This window comes from Pituophis catenifer, unplaced genomic scaffold (assembly GCF_029215685.1).
Source record: "Pituophis catenifer annectens isolate HBS135680 unplaced genomic scaffold, rPitCat1.0.hap2 SCAF_2, whole genome shotgun sequence".
In the NCBI taxonomy this organism is placed as follows: domain Eukaryota; kingdom Metazoa; phylum Chordata; class Lepidosauria; order Squamata; family Colubridae; genus Pituophis; species Pituophis catenifer.
The window spans coordinates 131,380,771-131,402,642 of record NW_027256882.1 but is presented as its reverse complement, the minus strand read 5'-3'; the positions used below and the strand labels follow the sequence as shown (position 1 = coordinate 131,402,642).

General features: G+C 38.5%; 2 protein-coding genes across 3 annotated transcripts in view; one reads left to right on the top strand and one right to left on the bottom strand.

The window, feature by feature from the left end:
* UBE2O (ubiquitin conjugating enzyme E2 O) overlaps window positions 1-703 on the bottom strand; it is a 78,452-nt gene extending 77,749 nt beyond the window's left edge. The window contains exon 1 of one of the 2 annotated variants that reach the window (XM_070937533.1): window positions 320-703. In XM_070937533.1, coding sequence (XP_070793634.1) covers window positions 320-703 — 384 coding nt within the window. The remainder of the gene's footprint in view (window positions 1-319) is intronic. The other variant, XM_070937534.1, reaches the window with a different exon arrangement.
* Window positions 522-21,018, top strand: AANAT (aralkylamine N-acetyltransferase). Its single transcript, XM_070937536.1, has 6 exons — window positions 522-607; window positions 1,282-1,501; window positions 14,188-14,250; window positions 17,854-18,108; window positions 19,674-19,828; window positions 20,690-21,018. The coding sequence occupies exons 4-6, from the start codon at window positions 17,952-17,954 to the stop codon at window positions 20,993-20,995; spliced, it is 618 nt and encodes a 205-aa protein (XP_070793637.1). The 5' UTR covers window positions 522-607; window positions 1,282-1,501; window positions 14,188-14,250; window positions 17,854-17,951; the 3' UTR covers window positions 20,996-21,018.
* Window positions 21,019-21,872: the final 854 nt, after the last annotated feature.

Genomic DNA, 21,872 nt, shown 5'->3' with positions numbered 1-21,872 from the left:
AGTGGTGCAAAGGAGGCTTTCCACATTCTGGCGGCCAAAGAGACCAGCTTCTTCCAGCCCAACTTCTTCTCGGACCCCCCCCCCCAAACGCTACCCCCCCTTTCCCCTTATTTGCCCCCCAAAACCCGCTCCCACCTGTCAACCCCGGGAGACCCTCCCAAGCCTAATGCACCTCTCTCCCTTCCCCACCCTTTTCTCAGCCGCCGCCGCCGCCGCGGCCGCCTTCTCAGCCCCATTGCGGACACCCCACCCACTCAATCCACCGAGCCGCCGCGTGTGCGGACCAAATGCAAAAAGGAGCCTCGAGCGGCTGCGTTACCTTGGTCTCTTTGACGTGTTGCTTGATGCCCTCCGGGTACCACTGGACTCGCACGTACCCACGGCGGAGGGGGCTCCCGCGGCTCTCCTCGCCCCCACCGGGGCCCCCGGACTCGGAGCCGCCGGAGCTGCCGGCTCCTCCTCCGCCACCCCCGGGGCCGCCTCCCCCGGGGCCTCGTCCGCCGCCACCGCCGCCGCCGTCCTCCTCCTCCGAGTCGGAATCCTCGCCATGCATGACACGGACTAGGCCGAAGCGCACCGAACCCCGATAGCGGCCGGACACCAGGTCGTGAGTGAAGAGCAGCCGCTGAAAGCCGGCGGCGGGGGTTGCAGCGGCCGCCGGCTGAGCTCCTGGCGAGGCGGGAGAAGCGGGCGGCTCCGCCATGGCGCGCGGCCGGGCGATGACTGCGGGAGGGAGGGAAAGAGGGAGGGAGGAAGAGGCGGTGGAGCTGGAGAAAAGAGCGGCGGCGGCCGCCGGGCCCACACAACGCAGTCACCACCCGGCAAGAGGCGGGGCTAACACCTTTGGCCCCGCCTCCCTGAAATAGCGGGCCCCGGCCGCTTCGCGGGGCGGGGCAAAGGTGGTGCGTGCTGCGGGGGCGGAGCTCCCGGCTAGGCTGAGTCGGCTGAAAAGCGAGCGAGGCGGCTTAGGCAGGGCCGGAGAGGGAAGGCAAGCGAAGGGCGGGAAGAAATGAAGCCGTTGGGGTGGGAGGGGGGGATGAAAGCTCGAGGAGCAGCCTCGAGGGAAGAAAAGGGGCGGCCTATCTGCCTGCTCCCCAAAAGGAGACTGGCAGGTGGGACGGAAGGCGCCGAAAAGAAACCGTCCCCGGCGGGGGAAAAAAAAAAAACGATGAAGAAAAGGAGGGCGCGGGAGTTGTCTTGGGGGCGTTTTATTTATTTATTTATATTTTATTTATCACATTATTTGTATGTCGTATAGTCGCCTGGGGGCGTTTTTTTTAGATTTACTTACAGCCCTGCAGGATCGCAGATCTGGCCAGCTCGTTTTCACGCTCAACTTCTGCCCCGGAATGAATGATGGAAGAAGTGATGAGTACCGTGTTTGAAGGGAAAGGAGGAATGGAAGAGGAGACGAGAAAAAGCAGAGAGAGAAAGAGAGAGAACTTGGAAGGGCTAGAAGCAAAAGGAGCACAATGGGAAAAACCTGGTTAGAGACTTGGAGGTATGTGTTGATTTTATCCGTACAACCCAGTATTCTGCACTAATGAAGAATTTGACATGCTAAGTAAACATAATATTCCTATTAACTTTTTTGGATGTGGATCACTGCTAATGTAGGTCAGGGGAAGGATGCCCGGAGCCTCTGGATGTTTTGGCCTGAAGTTTCCATAAATCCTAACTAGAGTATTGAGTAATTTTGAAAATTGTTACCCAAAATATTTGAAGGGCATCAGATTGTTGCCCCAGTTTTAGATTTATACACCACAAAGAGTCAAGGGAAATTGGCACAGGAGTAGCTTGGAAATGAAGGAGGTGAAAAGTCAATAAGATCATTGCAGAAGCAGTGGTTCTCTCCAATAGAAATAATAGTGGTAAAATAGAGTGAAATCTGATTTTTACAGAATTAAAGTGCATCATGAAGTAGTTGTGCTACTCCCAGAAAATGAAAAAAGTAAAGAAAAAGAAGATATTTAGTTAAGTGATATTTAACATTTGGTTCTTCATTTTTGTAAAAAGTAACTCATACTATGTGATTGTACCAGTTACATTATAATAATAGTTTGCTTAAACGTAATATGGGGTTAAATTCATAACCCACGTGATGGCATACACATGATTTGCATGCACAATATGGACAATCACATGCAAGCAAATTACACTTACATAGTCGGAGAAGAGCCATGTAGCCATGTTAATCTGTAGACAAACATAATATTCAAAAACACTCTATTAAAAAGCATAAGCTTCCATGTGCTTAGTGTGTGAAAATAGTTGGTGTCTGTAGAGTTCTTAGTGACTAAGATGGTTAAACTGTTTTTATAAATAATGATATGTACTTAACATTGACATCCAGTGTAATGATTATATGTTTTCAATAAATATAGATGAAACAAAAATACAGTACACATAGCAGGAATCGAGGATAATTTTCAAGTAATTCACCTTCATATTTAGAAAATCTCATGTATTCTCTATTATGATACCATCCTCAAGTCTCTAACTATACATTGTAGAAGAAATATAGGATTTCACATTGCTAGGCTACATGAAGTTCAGAGAATTATTTGGTTAATGATTTAACTTATATTCAATATTGATTGCAGTATGTTATAACAACATGGCTACCATGAGGGAGAACATATCACTATAATCTATATAGGTTTTCAATAGCTTGGCAGCAGATTTGTAATTTGGCAACAGTTCTGTAATTCAGAACTGTTGCTTGCCATAATGTAGAACCAGAATGGGCAAATTTTCCCAAGGTGTCATGTGAGAAACTGGAATTGTTATGGAGGGTTGATGCTCCCCGTCCCCCTACTGCACCTCCTGCCAGTGCTGCAAGCCGGACAGGGATAGTCAAAGGGCCAGATGTGGCCTACAGGCCATAAAACGCCTAACTCTGGTTTAGAATATGGGCCTAGGGAACAACTGATATAACTTAATATCAAGACTCAGTATTTTTTTCTGACTCGGCTACAGATGTGATTCTCTCTTTCATTTCCATTTGGCCTAGTTGTACATCTCATTATTGGATCTTGTTGCAAAATGAAAAATCCATTACTCCAATTATGAATAATTATTTAAAAATTTATTTACATTTTCTCCTTCTTTAAAACACTATAACCAGCACAAATATGGAAAGTGATAGGAGCAAAATACTTTCACCTCACCCTCAAATTTGGAATTTTTTAAAAGATACCTTTCCACATAAAATTCAGGCAATCCTTATTCTTAAAATTCTTCTCTTAGAAAACGTACTTGCTCCATCTTGTGGTCATTTGTTTTCTTACCAGAAACATTTCAAGGACTTCTGACCAAATGATTATTTCAAATTATGAGCTGAAATCATTCATGTTTACAGAATGGAAAAGAACACACCAAACAATCAGCTATATGGATGAATACTTTTTATCCTGTAGAGATTCGGAATACTTGCTGTGCTATAAAGGGATATAATGTAATTATTGTAATTGTTAATGGATGAACTTGCTGTCTCAGTCATTATTATTTTCCTGTATTGCTGTGTATTTAAATTCTAGAGTTATCTCAAACAGTACTCCCAAAGTTTTAATAAAGATACCCGTAACCAGGGGTGAAATACTCCCGGTTCGGACCGAATCGCCCAATCTGGTAGCGATGGAGGCAGGTGATTCGGAGAACCGGTAGCAAAAATCCCTGCCCCCCCCATTGCCCAGCTGAGCTGCGCAATCATCAGAGGCTTTTTTTTAATTTTTAAAAACATTTTTTCTACAACCTCTTTGGCCAAAAAAATGCTTTTAAAAGAAAAAAAAAAGCCTCTGATGATTGCGCGGCTCAGCTGGGATGATCAGAGGCTTTTAAAAGCATTTTTTCTACAACCTCTTCAGCTGAAGAGCTTATAGAAAAAATGTTTTTAAAAGGAAAAAAAAGCCTCTGCCGATCAAGCAAGTCAGCTGGGATCGTCAGAGGCTTTAAAAGCGTATTTTTTACAACCTCTTCAGCCAAAGAGGTTGTAGAAAAAATGGTTTTAAAAGTAAAAAGAAAAAGAAAAAGGTTGGCCATGCCCACTCAGTCATATTACCCCCCCCCACCAAGCCACGCCCACAGAACCGGTAGTAACAAATTTTACATTTCACCACTGCCCGTAACAAACATACAAATATTAGTAAGGAAATAGTAATGGAAGAGGTCAGAATTTTTAACTGTGTTCTGTGAAAATTAAGAATAAGGCAAGCAGTCTGGTGAGATTCTTGTAACATAGGTGATAAACAATAAAGTTACAACCTGCAACTCAGGTTCAACCTGGGTTATAGTATTGAGACGGCACTGGTTGTGCTTGTGGCTCAGAATGAGGTGGTAAATCCATCCTTGATCTCATAGGTTTCTCAGTGGCTTTTGATATCATCAGTTATGATGTCTTTCTGGACTTGCCTAAGGGATTAGAAGCTTGTTCTCCTTCTTCTGGTACTAGTTCCATTTTAGATTGGGAGAGGGTCTAATCCAGTGGTTCCCAACCTTTTTTTGGCCATGCCCTACCTAAGCATCTCAAATCCTGATGCCCCCCCTCCCGTGACATATAATTCTTACTTTATTCAAAAAGTGAACTCTACTCACGCTGTTGTGACCCAGGCCCAAGTAAGTAGTAGGAAAATCAATCAGTGAAAAAACAAACAAACTTTATTCGAACAGCTAAGAATTACTTCATTCGCAGCGTCATTCAACTAAATTAAAGCAAATTTCTCCCAACACAAATTTTTCAGTCCTATCGCAGACCTTAGTCCAATTAGGCAAACTGCCAAAGGCCTTTCTTGGCAAACGTTCAGAAGTCACAGATACAAAAATAAATACAAGACGTAGACGAAGAAGAAGACGAAGACGAAGCTACCAACGTTGTTTTCCAGCAAAGCCCAAATGCTGTTGCTGGTCTGTTTTAAGCCTTATGGGAGGGACCAATCATCTCTTGGCCCTACTCCCGAGTTGTCCTCTTTGCTTGAGCTGCTCTTGCCTTCTGGCAGCTCTTCTCACGCATGTATTAGGAACAGGCTCCCCCTGTTCCTCTGCTTCACTACTATCAGTCTCTGGAGGCTCTGGAGTCCGCACCTCACTCCCCGATGGCCCTGGCCCCAGCCCCATCTCTGCCTCCCGACGCAGAGCCCTCATCCGGGCCTTCCCCAGCCTCCAGGACTGGCCCATGTTCTTCCTCAGCCTCATCACTGTCCTACTCTGCTGCCAGCTCCGCAGGCTGCTGGCGGACCACAACACATGCGGAGGAAACCTAAAAGGCCATTAACTTGGTTTAAACAAGGTTCAAATTGCCCGCATTAAAAATCAAATTGCTGCCATATGGGGTGTGGGCCCCACGTTGGGAACCACTGGTCTAATCCTTTGCTTGTTCTAGTTGGGTGCCTCAGGACTTGACTCTCTTTCCAGTCCTATTTAATATTTGTATGAAATAGTTGGATGAGGTCATCCATTGGCACCATTGGGAGTGAGATATCAGTATGCCATTGATACTGTCAGCCGTAAACAATCAGCTCCACACACACAGGTCCAATTTATTGCTTTATTGCTCAAACTTATTCACAGAAATCTTTTCAAACTAACAGTCTGCACCTGGGTAAAACTAGGTAAGGTTCAATGGCATTCAAGGGAGGTTGGACTTTGTCCTCTTATGACTATGTAGAGACTCTTAATTCCCCACTTGATTTCTCTCCCTGGTTCTGCCAGTCTCTCTCCAACAGATACTGAATTATTATCACTATCCTTGATTGGATAAGTGAATGCTGTTGAGATGCTTGCCCAGTGGCTATATGAGTCTGGATGAGGAAGAACAGGCTGCCACTCTCATCAAGACCCAAGGGTTTGGGGCTGCCTGATTCTATAGATTTTTCATCTTTTAATATTCAGTGAGATAACAATCCACTGAATCCCACACAATTTGGGATTCTTCCTAGACTTAGGCTTCCTGTTTGAATAGCTAGTGGCTGCAGAGGGGAGGGACAAATTCATTTTGTGTGTGCCAAATCCTCCCATTCCTGAATTGAGAGGCTCTGGTTACATTTGCTCATCCCTTAGTCACTTCCTGATTGAATCACTGTAATGTGCTTTATACGGAACTATCCTTAAAAAAATACTTAGATGCTTCATCTGGTCTAGAAACCAGCGGTGGGTGCAATTTTGGGTGCACCCAAAGTTTGCCTGGGTTACATTGTTGTTAAATGAGCTGCACTGGCTCCAATTACGCTTATAGTTACAACTCAACATACAGTTTAACATCTTTAAGTCTTGCAAGAATATTAATTTATAGAACTTATGTTTTTCTCATTGATTGTTATTAGCCATCCAGAGTTCATATGTGAAAAGGGCATCCAGGTAAATTTTCTAAATAAAAAAATGTCATAATATATAACAGCATGGTATCACTCAGCTTTATACTGCCAATAAATTGACACATTTATTACAAATCTATATAGAATTCTTCCTTTGTGAGACAAATTGTAGTTTTTTTGTTTAGTCATTATGACTAAGGAAGATTTTTAAAAAGGAAATTGATATTATATTTCCACACCATTATAAAATTTAAACCACTTCTTCCCACCCTTCCTCCAGTTTTCTTTTAGAAATTATAAAAGGAAGCTTTTATTGATTTCCTCTATCCCATTTTGTTCAAATTCTACAAACCATATATTTATTGAATAACAAATTGTGGATTGCTGAGTACCTTTTGAAATTTTAGGAACTTTATTGGTTTTCTCACAAAATAACTTCAGGCTAGTCAGATAACAATCATTTTAACTGAAGCAAGACTGATGAAGTTGCTGCTTCCCACATAAAGTTACTCTTCCTACAGATGGTCACATTTTCAAATCAAGCAATGAGTTATAGGGATCCACTGTTTTTATTTTCCAGGAGGACCTAGGGCAGTAATGGCTAATCTTTCTGGACCGAACGCCCAAAGTGTGCGCACCTGAACCCCAAAAATGCAATGCGTCTGCTGCCCCCTTGCACATGCTCCACAGCACATGTGCGCACACCCTCTGTGCGTGCCTTCCCCCTAGTTGTGCGCGTGCGCCCCCACTTGCGCCCTCCAAATACGTGCATGCGCCCCCTGCACACACCCCACATAAGCGCACGCCCTGCCCCCCATGCATGTGCGGCAGAGACCTGAAGACCAGCTGGCCGCGTGCATGCACGACGGAGCTGAACTGGGACGACGGCTCGCGTGCCCACAGGGTGCTGTGTGCCACCTCTGGCACGCATGCCATAGGTTCGCCATCACGGACCTGGGGGAAATTTAGAAGCTGGTGCTTTGCAATATATCATTTTCCCATTTCTTTTTTTTAAAATTAAGATATCTTTAAAATGTCAAGTTGAGCAAGGAGGTTGGTGGGTTCTTGGCGGGTCTAAGCAATCAGTCTGTATAAGAAAGCCTTGTTACTGTTTTGCCATAGTATAAGGATCAGGTGCTTCTTTCAGTGAGGATGTATGAGCAGGAACAGTAACAACTTTAATGGATTGCTAGAAAAATGGCAAAACTGATACGAGTATGAATCTGTCCTTTGAATAACTCCTTTTGCTACCACAATTGACCTTCGTAGACTGTGGTAGAAACTTCGTAATTCTGTGAGGCTGCCTCCCAAGTGGATTAACATCAGAAAGGAATTAGACAAAGTTGAAGATCATCCCACTACCATACTGGCAACCTCTTGGCTAGACCCGTTATGAAAGAAAGCTGTTCCTTGCTTGGAGGCTTTCAGATGAGAAAATTGGATCATTTTGAGATTGGGGCAATTTGAAAATGAGATTTGATCCATAGGAATATATTTGATTATGTATTTCTCTTTCACTTGGCATGTCAGATTAATCAAAGATTAATCATCTATTTTGCTGCTGTAAGGAGGAAAACTGATGAGAAGGCAAGTGGTTGAGAAGGTAGTGGTGATGTTGTCTGTATGATATGATGATGCAGAAGATACAGCAATGAAAGGTTAATAAACCAGGGAATGAAAAAAAGGTTGGGGAGTGTCAGGCTGTCCCCAGGGTTTTTTGCTCTCTCCCAGATGGAGTTTTCCTCGTTGCCATGTTAGCATCCCCATCACATCTTAATGTGTTGAAGCTAAATGCCAAATCAATAACTAAAAACATCTTCCATCCATGGTTTGATTCTGGATGAAGTGGCAAGCACTTTTAAGGTGCAGAAAAGAATATAAAACAGGTTTCTTTAACTTGGCTGAAAAGTTTTGAACTTTTTGTATCCCTGGGTTTTGCATCTCCTGATATTCTCTTAATGTGTAAAGAGATTTAGGAAAAGTAAATACGTATGCTTTAGAAATTTGGAATGCTTTAAGAGAGTGGGCCTGCAGCATTGCCAAGCATTATGCAGTTGTGTCATTTCTTATTTAAATTAGATTTCTTGTAAGAAAAATTGAATTAATGTTGGAAAGAAATACTGAAGTTGTAAATATAACCTCCATACCTACATATTTTATCAATGATTAGGGTCTTCCTTCTCTGCCCCCACAAATACAGTGAATGAGGCAGCAATTTCAAAATAAAAGCCTCTTTAGACCCCCCCCCCCCATCTTCATTTTTTTCTCTTCAATTTGAGGTCCTTTTCCCAATAGATGGCGCTCTTAGGTAATTTAATGTAACACTAAATAAAATCTATGAGAATTATTTTCATCACTCAGTTCTCTTGCTTAAAAGGTAGAAAGGGTCATACATGAATACATTAATATTAAACTAGGTACAATTTAGTGAGAAAGAATTAAATCTTCTATTTGGGAGATGGTTCTTGGGTCTCTTCAAGGAATTTACCAATTCCTTTTCAATAGTAATGTGGAACTAATTCAGTTATCTTAGCCTCCTGTCCTATGGAGCCAGTTTAGAAGTCTTCATCATGGGCCACATTAGACTGTTACCTTCAGCATTGTTTCATTTATATAGATGTGTTATGGCTTGATTCTTGTGATTATTAATATTCTTCTTTAGGACTACAATCTACACTGTTCTGTAAAATAAATATAGTTCCTCCTTTTGGATTTTCTCTTGTTTTTCATTTTTGTTTGTTTGGTATATCTTTGTCCTTGAATGTTAGCAGAGCTTCATGTAATCCTTTTGGGCATATGGGTGTGCACATGTTTTCAAGTCAGTTTTGATTCCTGGACAGGTTCGTGCAGTTTTCTGGGCAAGATTGGAAATGGTTTGCCATTGCCATCTGTCTAGGACTGAAAGAGTGACTGGTCCAAGGTCATATAAACTTAGCTGAAATATAAATACAACATCATCTAATATTTATTTCATTTCATGAGAAAGCCATCCAATTTGTTTGAAAAAGTTATCCCCGCCACCTCCCCAGTTCAATTAATTTAACCAAAGGCACAATGAATTAGTTATGAGTGCTTCATTAATCAGGGCTGGTTTGAATCTGACATATATATCTCATAAACTTTGTTTCTCTTTAATATAGTGGAGTGCTTGCCCATAGACTCTAATAGCACATCATGCATTGCTCAGAAAATTCTAAGAATCTCTTGTTAAAAGCCATTAATTCTCAGCAGTCTGGAAGAGATTAGAAAATCTTTTCAAAGTCCCACATTTAGAGTTATAGTCTAAAACAGAAAATATTATGGGCAGTATGAGCCCTCTTAAATTTACTCCAAAGATAAAGCATACAAATAGTTCATCACAAAGCATACACTGAGTACAAGGCAGAAGACAGGAACTAAAAACAATTCGGAATTAGGAAATAAAAACAATTAGGCAAAAGCAAATATTACTACAAGATACTATGTTCAAGTTGAAATTTGACCCAGGGGGAAAACTTACTTTTAAAATTTACAAAAAAATTTGTGGTTGGCAATATTTTGAAACTTCAGCAGTGCTGTGATTCAGTATCGTTTGTTTGTTATGGGCCTGTTTTTACCTCTCTGCAGTCTCATAAATATTTCTAAATATTATTAGAAAAAGTGTAAAATGTTTCTAGTATTCTATCTTTCAAAGAAAACTGACTGTGGAAGGTTCTCTGGAACTTTTTATTATGAGAGTAGCTTGAATCTATATCTAAACCCAGAGGATCTTTTATAAGGAATTAATCTGATATTTTTCCAGAGACTATCCACTTATGTTATTGTTGCTATGAAAACAGTGAATCCTCCCAAAATCTAAGTGCTTATTTTATAAGACATGGGCATACGAACTGTAATGCATTGTCAAAGGATTATGTAATGCTTACTCTACAAATCTAAGTATGCCAACTCTGCTATGTTTTATTATTGCTACTTCATATAGGAAGACAGACTACTGCATTTTAAAATATTCCAGGTAACAGTGTATACCACATATTTGCACCATTTTATACAGCAACAATTTGTGCATGCGTTGTGTGCCTTTGTGTGCTCTAACTACACTCCCGTGTGCCAGATTATGGTAAATTGTTCATGTCCCTTTTTAATTACCTGCCCCTTCCTGTGTTAAAATAGTTAACTCTGATTAATACTTAACTTTTCAGAGGCCACCCCCTGCTCACATACACATTTCCTTGCCCACTATACACATCCCAGGTATATTGGATGTTAGAGTTATTGATTGAATTAAATAATTAATTGTATCCCACTTTTAATATTTTTACAAATAACTCAAGGCAGCGAACATATCTAACATGCCTTCCTCTACCTATTTTCCCCACAACAACAACCCTGTGAGGAGGGTTGGGCTGAGAGAGGGAATGACTGGCCCAAAGTCACTAGTTTCATGGCTAAGGCAGGACTTTAATTTATGGCCTCCTGCTTTCTAGCCTGGTGCCTTAACCTCTAGATCAAACTGGCTCTCAAATCTTATTCAAATTATTCATATTTTATTCAAATGATGATTAAAAAATCTTAAGGTTCTGATAATAGTTGGGTAGTACGCCTTTTCAGATCTTCATATTAAATTAAAACTCAAATGGCATAGGACTAAGTTATTTGTTGGACTGCCTAGCTCCAGTTAAATCATCCCATGCCACACACTCTTCTAGGTTAGATATGCTCTAGGTCCCTTCTCTGTACCAGTGACACCTAGGAAGCATACTTGATCATTGATAGCTCCACTCTTATTGAATGATCTTCACAAAACATTAAAACCAGGTTTTCTCCCTACGTGTTTGAGCTAGGATACAAGTTTTAAGAACCACATGGCATGGTTGGATTTTTGGCCAGATGGCAGTCTGCTTTTGTTCTTGTTTATTATTTTTAATGTTTTCTTAGCTGCCTGGAGTCATTCTGGCAAGTGAATGACCATATAAATTGATAAAAAACAAAAAAGGATGAAGATTTTTTTTAAAAAATACCCTTGTACTCAGCAAACTGGGAACAGAGATTCTTTGTGTACCTATGTCTCCCTCTTGAAGCAATACACCAATTACTTAAAATGTACTGATTTGAAATTTGTCAGAATTGATGTAATTCTTTTTGCCATTCTAAATGGTAAAATATGTTTACAAATGAAAATAACTAAAAAAGTTTCAGAGTTTCTCCTAGTCAATCCCTGTTAATTTTAATCTGTATTTTTAGATTTATTTATAAAATATGTTAACCACTGTAATGGTACATTCAAAGTCTGAAAGAGATTCCATTCTGGACACTTGGACATTTCTCTTTTTATCACTTAAAATAACACTTTTTTTGCCAGCACACACAGGCAATAAAATTCCTGCGTTGGTATGCTGGGTGATAAAATGGAAAGTGGCAGTGAAAACAAACCAGTTTTTAAGCTTTTTTGCAATGTAGTCCTTTTTTTTTTTTTATAATTAATCTGATTTAAAAACTCCCCCAAGAATCATGGTTTTTGGGAGTAATCAGCTGTCAAGCATTCAACCAGAATATAACTAAAGTAATCATTACTGTTATAATAAGAACTTTGGGATGACCAGTTATTTCTTTATGTAGCTATTATATTCTAAGTACCTCTAGTATTTGTCAATTGTCATTATTGTATCATGGGCTAGTGTTGATTTTTAGGGTTGTATTTTCCCATTCAAATGTCTCCAAACGTTAAGTCCTTTAGGCTGAAATCCCATATTTGTATGCAAATGTAAGCAAATACTGTTTTATGTTGTTGGAGTATATTGGGCTTCAGAGCCCCTTTATTTCTGTATCTTGTGGACCCATGCATGATGCACATTAAGATTAAAATATTACAAAGGACTTCACAAATTTTACACACTGGGGTATTATTTTGAATCAGTGACAGTATGTGATATGATAAGACAATTATGGTTTTCTAGTATATCCTTGCCAAAGGAGCATTAAAAAAATTGATGATAAAATATTATGGAATATTTAATACAGCTTTCAATTATGAGTTAATAACTTTCGAAATGGGCTTAAATTCACATTTTGCACAAGGCAAACCAATGAATATTAGAATTACCGTAGGATTTGTTAAATCATCCCTAATTTTAATTCTGAAATGATAGATTTTGTGATCCCTGTTGAATGCATACAACTCAAATTTCAAGTTTTTTTTAAATAGGTAGCATGGCTGTTTTGGCTGGAAAAGCCTATTTAATGTAGAAAAACCTCATTGTCTAATATGATGGTCCTCTGATCCCTGAAACATCATTCCAAGGACCATATAGAGTTGCTCTAATATAAGAGGAATATTACAGCTCCTGCTCCTTTCCACCCAAGACTTTCTGTTTTTGAAGTTGAAAGTCTCTGACCATGGAAACCATAGTGTATGTGGATAGGGCAGAGCAATGAAGGCTGAGGATTCTACCACAATGGGAAGGATTGTTGTTGTTTTACTAAAGGAGGAATGTCAGGAGAGACAGAATGTAGCTTCTTCAGCCAGTAGGGCTTCTGGACAGACAGCTCTGGTGTTGTTCCTGGGATCTGTTGGAGCCACTCTTGCGGCTTAGGAGTCACAGCCCCAAGTGCTTCTACCACTGAGACCACCTTGGCTTTTACTTTCCACATCCTCTCCAGTTTCTCCTCCAGCCCCTGGTATTTCGCCAGGTTCTCATAGCAATAGCAGTTAGACTTATATACTGCCCATAGTATTTTTCAGCACTCTCTGGGTGGTTCACAATGTCAGCATATTGCCCCCAACCATCTGGGTCCTTATTTTACCGACCTCAAAAGGATGAAAGGCTGGGTCAACCTTAAGCCCCATCAGGATCAAACTTCAGGCTCTGGGCAGAGTTTGCCTGCAATACTGCACCTAACCTCTTTTCTACCAAGGTTCATACTCCTTCCTGATATTGCTGTCACTTGTCACTGCTGTACCTATCATCCCCATTCCTTGTCTACCACCATGATGTCTGGTTGATTGGCTAGCACCTGCTTGTCTGTCTGATCTGGAAGTTGCACAGGCTCTTAGTTTTCTTATTCTCCATAATCTTCTGTGAGATCTTCCATCTGGACTTAAGAGGATCTAGCCCATATTCCATACAGATATTCTTATATACAATGCAAGCTGGTTGCATTAGTTGTGCCATTCAGAAGATGCCAGCACTCGCAAATCTGACTATCATGACACACGCGTGCACGCACACACACCATGAATTAGTTTCTCGTCTCCATTCTCAGTCTAAACTCAGCACTACTTTTCTTGCCGCTTGTTTATATTCTGTGTATGTATCACAGATAACTGAATATATTAAAGACATATGAGTACAATTTCATACTCCAAGAAAAATATTTAGAAGAGATATTATTAACCTATTTGTTAATGTGATAATAAGGAACAATTTAGTTGGTGCAATTAATGGATCAAAGGCAATTCCAGGAAGGCAATTATATTTACAGTAATATTGATTGAGTACATTCACTTTCAAGCAGGATGTCCTTTGAGAATGAATAGTTCCAGGAAATGTGTATGCAATGTGCTTTTGTTCCACCAGTATTCTGCCAATGTGCCCTGCTTAGCTATTCACCTGTGGCTTGTAAGATGCCCTTTGTATTTAGTAATAAGCTAAAACACTTTATCCCTTGGGAGAAAATCATGCCAAGAAAGTAAAGCCTCCTACAGTCTTTTTGTTGACATGTCGCCTTAAAGCTCTTTTGCAATTCTGTGTCTCCTGAGGGTTTAAAATGTTTTAAGAAAATCATCATGTGCTACTAAAAAAAACAAATGTATAAGCTGGAGTTCCCCAAGTCTCTGGAAAATAAAAGCTGGGACCCCATTAACATTTACTGCAGTCTTCTTTGTCCTTCTCTCTAGCAGCAATTCTGCCGAGTGTCATTCTGGAGAAGTTAATAGACTACTAAAAGAAAACTCAACACACAGGTAAGAAAGATACTGCAATTCAATTTAATTTAATTTAATGAAGTTGTTTTCCAAGGTCAAGAAAAGTTTAATTCAGAAGTTAATTTGAACTGTTTCTCCTATAGCAGATAGTATCTGTTCATTACGAAACATTAAATTGTAATATGTTAAGTAATCAGATCATCTGAGCAGAAAAGTATAATAATATGAAGGTAAGATTCATTCCTCATTGCTATCCCTTGCTTATATTACAAATCTAGAAAATACTTTCCATGGGGTCACAATGGGTTGGGCACGACTTCGCAACTAACAACAACAAAAAAAAAATTCTGTCCTGGTATTTTGCATATTTTAACTGTAACATCTATCTGTTAACAATTAAACATCATTCTTTTTACATAGCACTTGCATGTAACCACACAATATTTTTTTGTAGTTGGACTTTCAGTATAAAAGAAAATTCAAGTTATTGTGAGAGAAGCTTGATGGTTAACTGCAGGGAATTAAATCTTAAAATCCTAAAATTCCAAGGATTTAGAATTATTTAGAATTTAGAGAATAAGTTCTGTTGAAAAAAGGGTACTTTTAAGAAAATGAATTCAGGATTGGAGTATGATTTAAATAACTTCAAACAATTTATTGTCACAGATTAATTTATATAAGTTAATATATATATTACATAAACCCAAAACGAGAAGTAGAGTTTAAACAATAGTTTTTCTAGACCAGAGAAGTGATGTCACAGACAATCTATTTTCTGGTCCAAGATAATTCGTTTCCCACAATTGTGTAATTTAAAAAAAGAATTTTCTGTACCAATTGGTATAGTTAAATTACATGTCTTTAAACAGTGATTAATAAATAAATCATATTAAATAATTTTTAATGCTTTCTGCTTTGGAGAAAATAAAATATGAATACTTTCCTGGAAACCAAATTGTGACCTACCGTCAGAAATATCCTTGCATTTCCCAATAAATTAAAATTACTATTATTAATTACACTAAATTTAACTGTAAACTACAATTTACAGTTAAATTTTTTAGAGGTGGAATTTCATCTTAGAGTTTACTAATGTCAACAGATGCAAACAATCTCTGGAAAATGATTATTAGTGAGAAATGGTACCCTGTAATATGTAATGTTGCAGCAGAGCTTCTATTACTTTTTGTTTCTTCTTATGAATGTTGCTTAGGTAAAGAATGTTGCACACAGTAGCACATTTTTTTTACTTTGCTGGGGCAGGGCAGAGGGGCTGCATAGTAATTAACCTCCAGAGATATGCTGAGTAGATCCTACTATAGATCAGTAAACTGGGTAAGAATTTCACTGACCTAGATGTACAAACATTCAACATAGAAGACAATCCACTCAGATTGCTTATACATTATTGCTAAATTTAAATCCTTTATTGTTAGTTTTGGAAATTCTAAAAGTTCAGAAATACTGTTGTCAATAGTAAAATAAATTCACACAGAAGTGACTGAACCTTTTTATTTGAAGTTTGAGAAAAAAGCTTAAATCTGCTACCCAGATTGTGAAAAAATGTTTTGTGGAAGTTAAAACGAATAGATATTATATAAATACAGTCTGCCCGTCTACTGTGTTCTGTTCCAGGCCACAAATATAGCAGCTTTGAGAAACATGGAGAAGCTGAATTTTACGTGTGCCATCCTCTACTTCAAGTTATTTCACAGATCAGAAAGTAGACAGATCATGAAATGTACAATAAGCTGCATGTATTGTAGGAGAAATCTTACTCAAACCCAAATCAAGCAGGCTTAGGTATTATCGTAGCAGGGTTGATGCCACCTGTATCTCTGCTGTTAGTTCCTCTTGAGCACCCTTGTAGATTCTGTGCTAAAACACAGAGCCATGCACATGAATAATACAAATAAAATTGCAAGGGCCAAGAATTAGTTCCTAGAAGTTTGGTTGGGATGAGGCCACTTAAGAAATCTACTTAATGATCACTTTTCATGTTTAATTGCTAGCTTTATAATGGATTTACTAGTTTCCCTCACCTGTTTTGTTCTTCAGTTCCTTTTCATACCAGAAACCACATTCAGAAACAGCATAGTTAGAAACAGTATTTAGAGCATACACATGCATATAGCATGCCCTGTTCTCACAGTGTTAAGTTGTAGTCATAAAGCCCCATAAAAATCAGTTTTATATGGATATTCACATGGATTAAATAGCACAAATCGTTGTAGTTACAGTAATCTGTAACTTTGTTAATCAAATGATACAGCCCACTTTTTCTGACATGGTGTTGCATTTATGAGCATTTTGCTTGTTTTTTTCTTTGGTTGTCATGAACTAGAGCTAGCCTATACCTAGTAGATCCTATATCAGCTAAACAAGCATCAGTAACAGCATAAGTGCCAGGATTTCGGTTTTCTCTTTTTTTCTACATCTCTGATTTTGCTTCTGATGGTTATTCACAAGGTTTAGATTTTGCTATGCATATCCATATTTGTGCAAAAGTCCATGAAGGAATTTGAACTGGGTGTATATCACTTGAAAGCTGCAGCCCAAAATCTAATAGCTTTGGTCTAAAATAGACTCATTGTCTGGAATGATTACCTAAAATGGACAATATGAATAAATCAAAACCCAAAGTATGGTTTGGCTATTGCATTTTGTACATTTAATATTTCATCAGACATCTGTTCAAACTACACAGACCATCCGACATGGAATATATAGATGTATATATGTAAATATATGCTAGTATATCTATGATTAGCAATTTAATTATTCAGAAAATATTTGTAAAAGAAAATAAAACAGCTATCTAAAAAAAATAAGGCTAGTGATAACATATTTTTAAAAGCTTATTTTAGATTGTGTTTAGTTCCATGGCTTTATAAGAAAGCAAGGTTAAATGTTTGAATCATTCTAGTGAAGAGGCAGAATTAACTTGTTCAGAGGTAGCTAATAGTTTGTTCTTAAATCTCCTTTCCTGCAAGTACACCAGGAGGTAAAATATCAACTTGGGACAAGAACCTATAATTTACACAAACTCTATGCTTCACTATGTAATTGAAGGCACATAGCATGACTGATGATTCATCCATCAATAACAAATATAGCAGCTTTGAGAAAAATGGAGAAGCTGAATTTTATGTGTTTCATCCTCTACTTCAAGTTACCTATTTCACAGATCAGAAAGTAGACAGACCATGAAATGTACAATAGGCTGCATGTATTGTAAGGGAAATCTTACTTTTACTTACTCTTACTCAATCTTTCTTAGGAGTCTCAATAGAATAATTACGTTTCTCTTGTGTTTATACATATACATATACATATACATGTTTACCGTCTTTCCCTGAAAATAAGACCCTGTCTTATATTTTTTTGAACCCTGAAATAAGCGCTTGGCCTTATTGCCATGCGCTCAAAAGCCCAATTGGGCTTATCAGGGGATGTCTTATTATATCTGATTTATAAATTACGAAGAGCCACAAAGAATGCCTAGTATCCCATACTGTTCCCCCCCCCCCCCCAAATCTACCTTAGGCTGCGCCTTAGCATTCCTCAGTGGGTATGACAGCAAGGATCAGAAATTAGTGGTCATGTCAGTTTCTTAACAACAAAACATTGCAATCTCTGCAGGTCTTCTCATCTGCTGACTAATTGTGCTGGAGGCAATTGACAGCTATCCCAAAAGGAGGAGAAGAAACATTTACAGAAGAGGCAGAAATACATAGAAGATGTCTATGATCAGTGCTTTGCCATTTTTCAAATCCTCTTATCTCAGATCTTCACAAAACTCCCTTAGGAGCCAGCGTCGACACACTCTTCCTGCAAGTGAATTCCGTTGTCTCACACCTGAAGATGCCATTGGAGTATTTGAAATTGAGAGAGAAGGTAAAATCTATTTCTTGTGTTTAATCTTATGAAATACATTTGTCATGATATGGAAGAACTATACTGTATTAATGGGCTTTTGAATAAGATAGTTACATGCTGGTGTGCGAGTGAGTGTGTGATATGAAGAAAAGCAAGGAAGCAATAGTATGGTATAGTATCGTAAGCTGCAGCCAGTGCAATTAAAAAGCAGAATTTCATCTTTCTTGCACTTTTTCTCCAAATACATCTATCAAGCATGGCACACGATTGTTATCTCCCATATTCCCAAATGCTGAGAAGTCAAAGCAAACTAGCTAGTAGAAAGGCAAAATATTACACAGTATGTCTAAATTCAAAAAGAGAACTGATTTAGTATATTGGTGAAAGGCACCATATTAGAAACGGTTCTAATGAGTTCTAGTTCTATGTTAAAGAAAGAAACTAGCTCAGTGACTTTGAGACAATCTCTCTCAGCTCTAGGAAACAAGCAATGAAAACCCGCTTCTGAAAATGCTGCCAAGAAAATGGCAGGGACTCGTCCAGGCAATCACCAGGAGTCAACAGATATGAAAGCACCCTTCTTCCCAGAAAAACAAATAAAGGAAAAATATTATAATAAATAGGGAATTATTGGGGAAAAAATACCACTCTAAAGATTCATCTGAAGCATTAGAAAAGCCAATACTTGGAAAGACTTAGTGACAGTAAAATACTGTGTATTCAAATTTTCACCAGAATTTCAGCCATAGTATAATACGATATTGATAGTTAAATTAACAGTGCACCAATAAAAACTGCATCTTGCCTTATGTATAAGTTTTATTTAATACAGTTAATTAATATTATATTCAAAAAGATAAAAACCAAACTGTTTATTTTCTAAGCAGTAAGCAGAAACTGAACAGAACAGCATCTCCCTCAACTACAAGTTGCAATTGGGTCAGGCATAGAGGGGAAGAATTCTGCTGGCTAACCACAGAGAGAACATTTCTTTTCCCAGTTCTAATGTTTGCAGCAGCTCTATAATCTATGTATGTTCCATATTTTGCCAAATCCCCCCCGACCCCATTTGTATTTCCTAGAGACACTGGAAGAGACATGTATGATGAAACTGGTTTTTTTCATAGATAGTTTGGGATTTTCAGCTAAACCTGAACCTTAATGTGATTTAGACTATGCCCCAGCATAAATGTGGTGCACATTTGCATTTGAAATATAATAATTTCTGGAATAGTAAATAGGCTAAAGATTAACTCAGTTCCCAAAAATGTATGACTTTATGCATTTGAACGCTTGTCTGCTAGCTCTGTCTGTAACTGAATCCTGGCATAGTTGATAAAAGAAAACCCATTGCAATGAAAGGCATTAGTTAAATCCCCTCATAGAAAACCTTATAATAAGAAGAAACCAGATTGGATTATTGAAATCTCAGTTTCAAGACTCAAAAGTTTGTCAGTTTCATCCTCTCACCTAGTTTCATTTTTTTCTTGGGCAGGGCCAATATTTTCCTAGTTTTCTGGAAGTTTAATCTTACTGTAATCAGCAGGACAAAATTCAACATCTCCCTTTCTTCTTCCCTCAAGCCTTTATTTCAGTGTCAGAAGATTGCCCCCTGCACCTGGATGAGATTCGCCATTTTCTTAACCTATGTCCTGAGTTGTCACTTGGCTTGTTTGAAGAAGGCCAACTAGTTGCTTTCATTATTGGCTCCCTCTGGGACCAGGAAAGACTCAGCCAGGTAAGCCAAATATGTTTTTGTTATTTTATACAGTATTTGGGAGAGAATGAATGAGAACAGAATCTGAACCCTATTTTTAAAAAATAATTCAGCATCTCTTATTACCAACAAGGGAGGAATAGTAGGTATGTATGTAGATAGATGCACTTACAAATATATACACAGCCATCTGCGTACCAAGCACTTAGAAAATATGCTTCTATTTATATAAAATTGCATTTTTGCAAACTTCCAGACACTATTTTGTTGTTAAATAAGCAGAAACACTTCAGATAATCTGAAGAGCTTTCACACTTTTGCACCTATGAGCAAACTGCTGAATGAGAATAAGTTTATTGAAATGCTGTAGTCTTTGTTTCATCAGGGCCAGCTTCTGGACAACTTTTTCTGGGCACAAAAATGTAAGCAGGTTCAGGCTTGATTAGTACTTGGGTAGAATCAGGGACTCCCAGAGCTGTAGACAAAACTGAGAAGTTGAAGAAAACATTGGAAGTAAACAATGGCCAACTACAGTTCTTTTGTTGTCAAGGAAATCACATGGATGTTGCCAAGACATCACAAGATGTGTAGCTCATCTACAATGAAGCTTTAGTTTATTCAATAAGTTTATGGAAACTGGGCAAGATAGATTGAGAATGCAAAAATCCTGGTCTGAAATTACTGGATTCCTTGAAGTCATAGCTCATCTATCCAAAAGTTAAAAAAAAAACGTGAATAAATGAATTGTATGATTCTTACTGAGAGACTAATGACCCAAGGATCTGGTAAAGCAAACATTTTGAGATGAATATAGTTGTCAACAGGAAGAGATTCAAAAACTAATCTCTAAAAAGCAGTTTCTTTTCTCTTCTCTCATGGCAGGATGCACTGACTCTACACAAGCCTGATGGTACCATAGTCCACATACATGTTCTGGCAGTACATTGCACTTTCCGCCAGCAAGGCAAAGGATCTATCTTGATGTGGCGCTACCTACAGTACCTATGCTCTCTGCCCTATGTGCGTCGAGCCACACTGATGTGTGAGGACTTTCTCATTCCCTTTTATACTAAGTGTGGCTTTAAAGTGTTAGGCCCCTGTGAGATCACTATTGGTTCATTAAATTTCATTGAGATGAACTGCGCTATTCGGGCTCATGCATTTATGCGCAGAAATAGTGGCTGCTGAGATATTTCCCCTTCTTGTTAATTTCCAACTATCTGGTTAGAAAACAAAATAATATCTGCTGTGATTCTCAGTCCTTCAGATGGAGCTGAAGTCTAATGAATCCAGGAAGTGCTGAAAGGCAAGACCTTGGTTGTCCATGAGTATAAGAGCCTTCTGATTCAGCAGTATCGAGCGAGTAAACCTACTCAGTCTGAAAAGGAAGTAGTGATAGATCCCACCCTTTGAAAGTTTCACCATCTTTACTATATGATGCTTAAGAGATCTACAAGTGACAATGCACTGTAAGCTGCTACAGTCATTCAATTGTAAGATAAGAAGAATGTAAAGATTACAAGCAATTCTATCTTTAAAAATTATAGCTAAGCCTGACTTCTCTCTTGTGTCTTGCACTGGTCAAGTTCTCACATGAGGGTAAAGCTGTAATGAACTTTAGCATGTTGTTGTTTAGTTTGATGTGACAACTAGATCACTTTGCATTGAATAAACCATGTGGAAAAAAAGTGTTAGGTGAGCACTGGGTGAACATAATGACTGTAAAATAGAATAAGGAATAATGAAATAATTTATTTTCTCAAATTTAAACCATGAAGGCAGCAAAACATAGCTGCTTGCAGTTCTAACTACTAAGATTTGGTAGTAACAGTTATGAGTATTGCAGAGAGTCATTATAAATTACGGATTTTGCCATTCATGTTTCATTCATTAATAATAACAGCTCTATTTACAAGGAGCTTTGAATTCATAAAATTGGTGATTTCAGTTTCACAGTCTTCAAGTAACTAAGTGTATTTATACAAAAGTATACACTTACAGTATTTACTGTAAGTGATTGCTTTTTGTTCACTGGAGAGCAATTTATACCTTGTTATACTGGTAT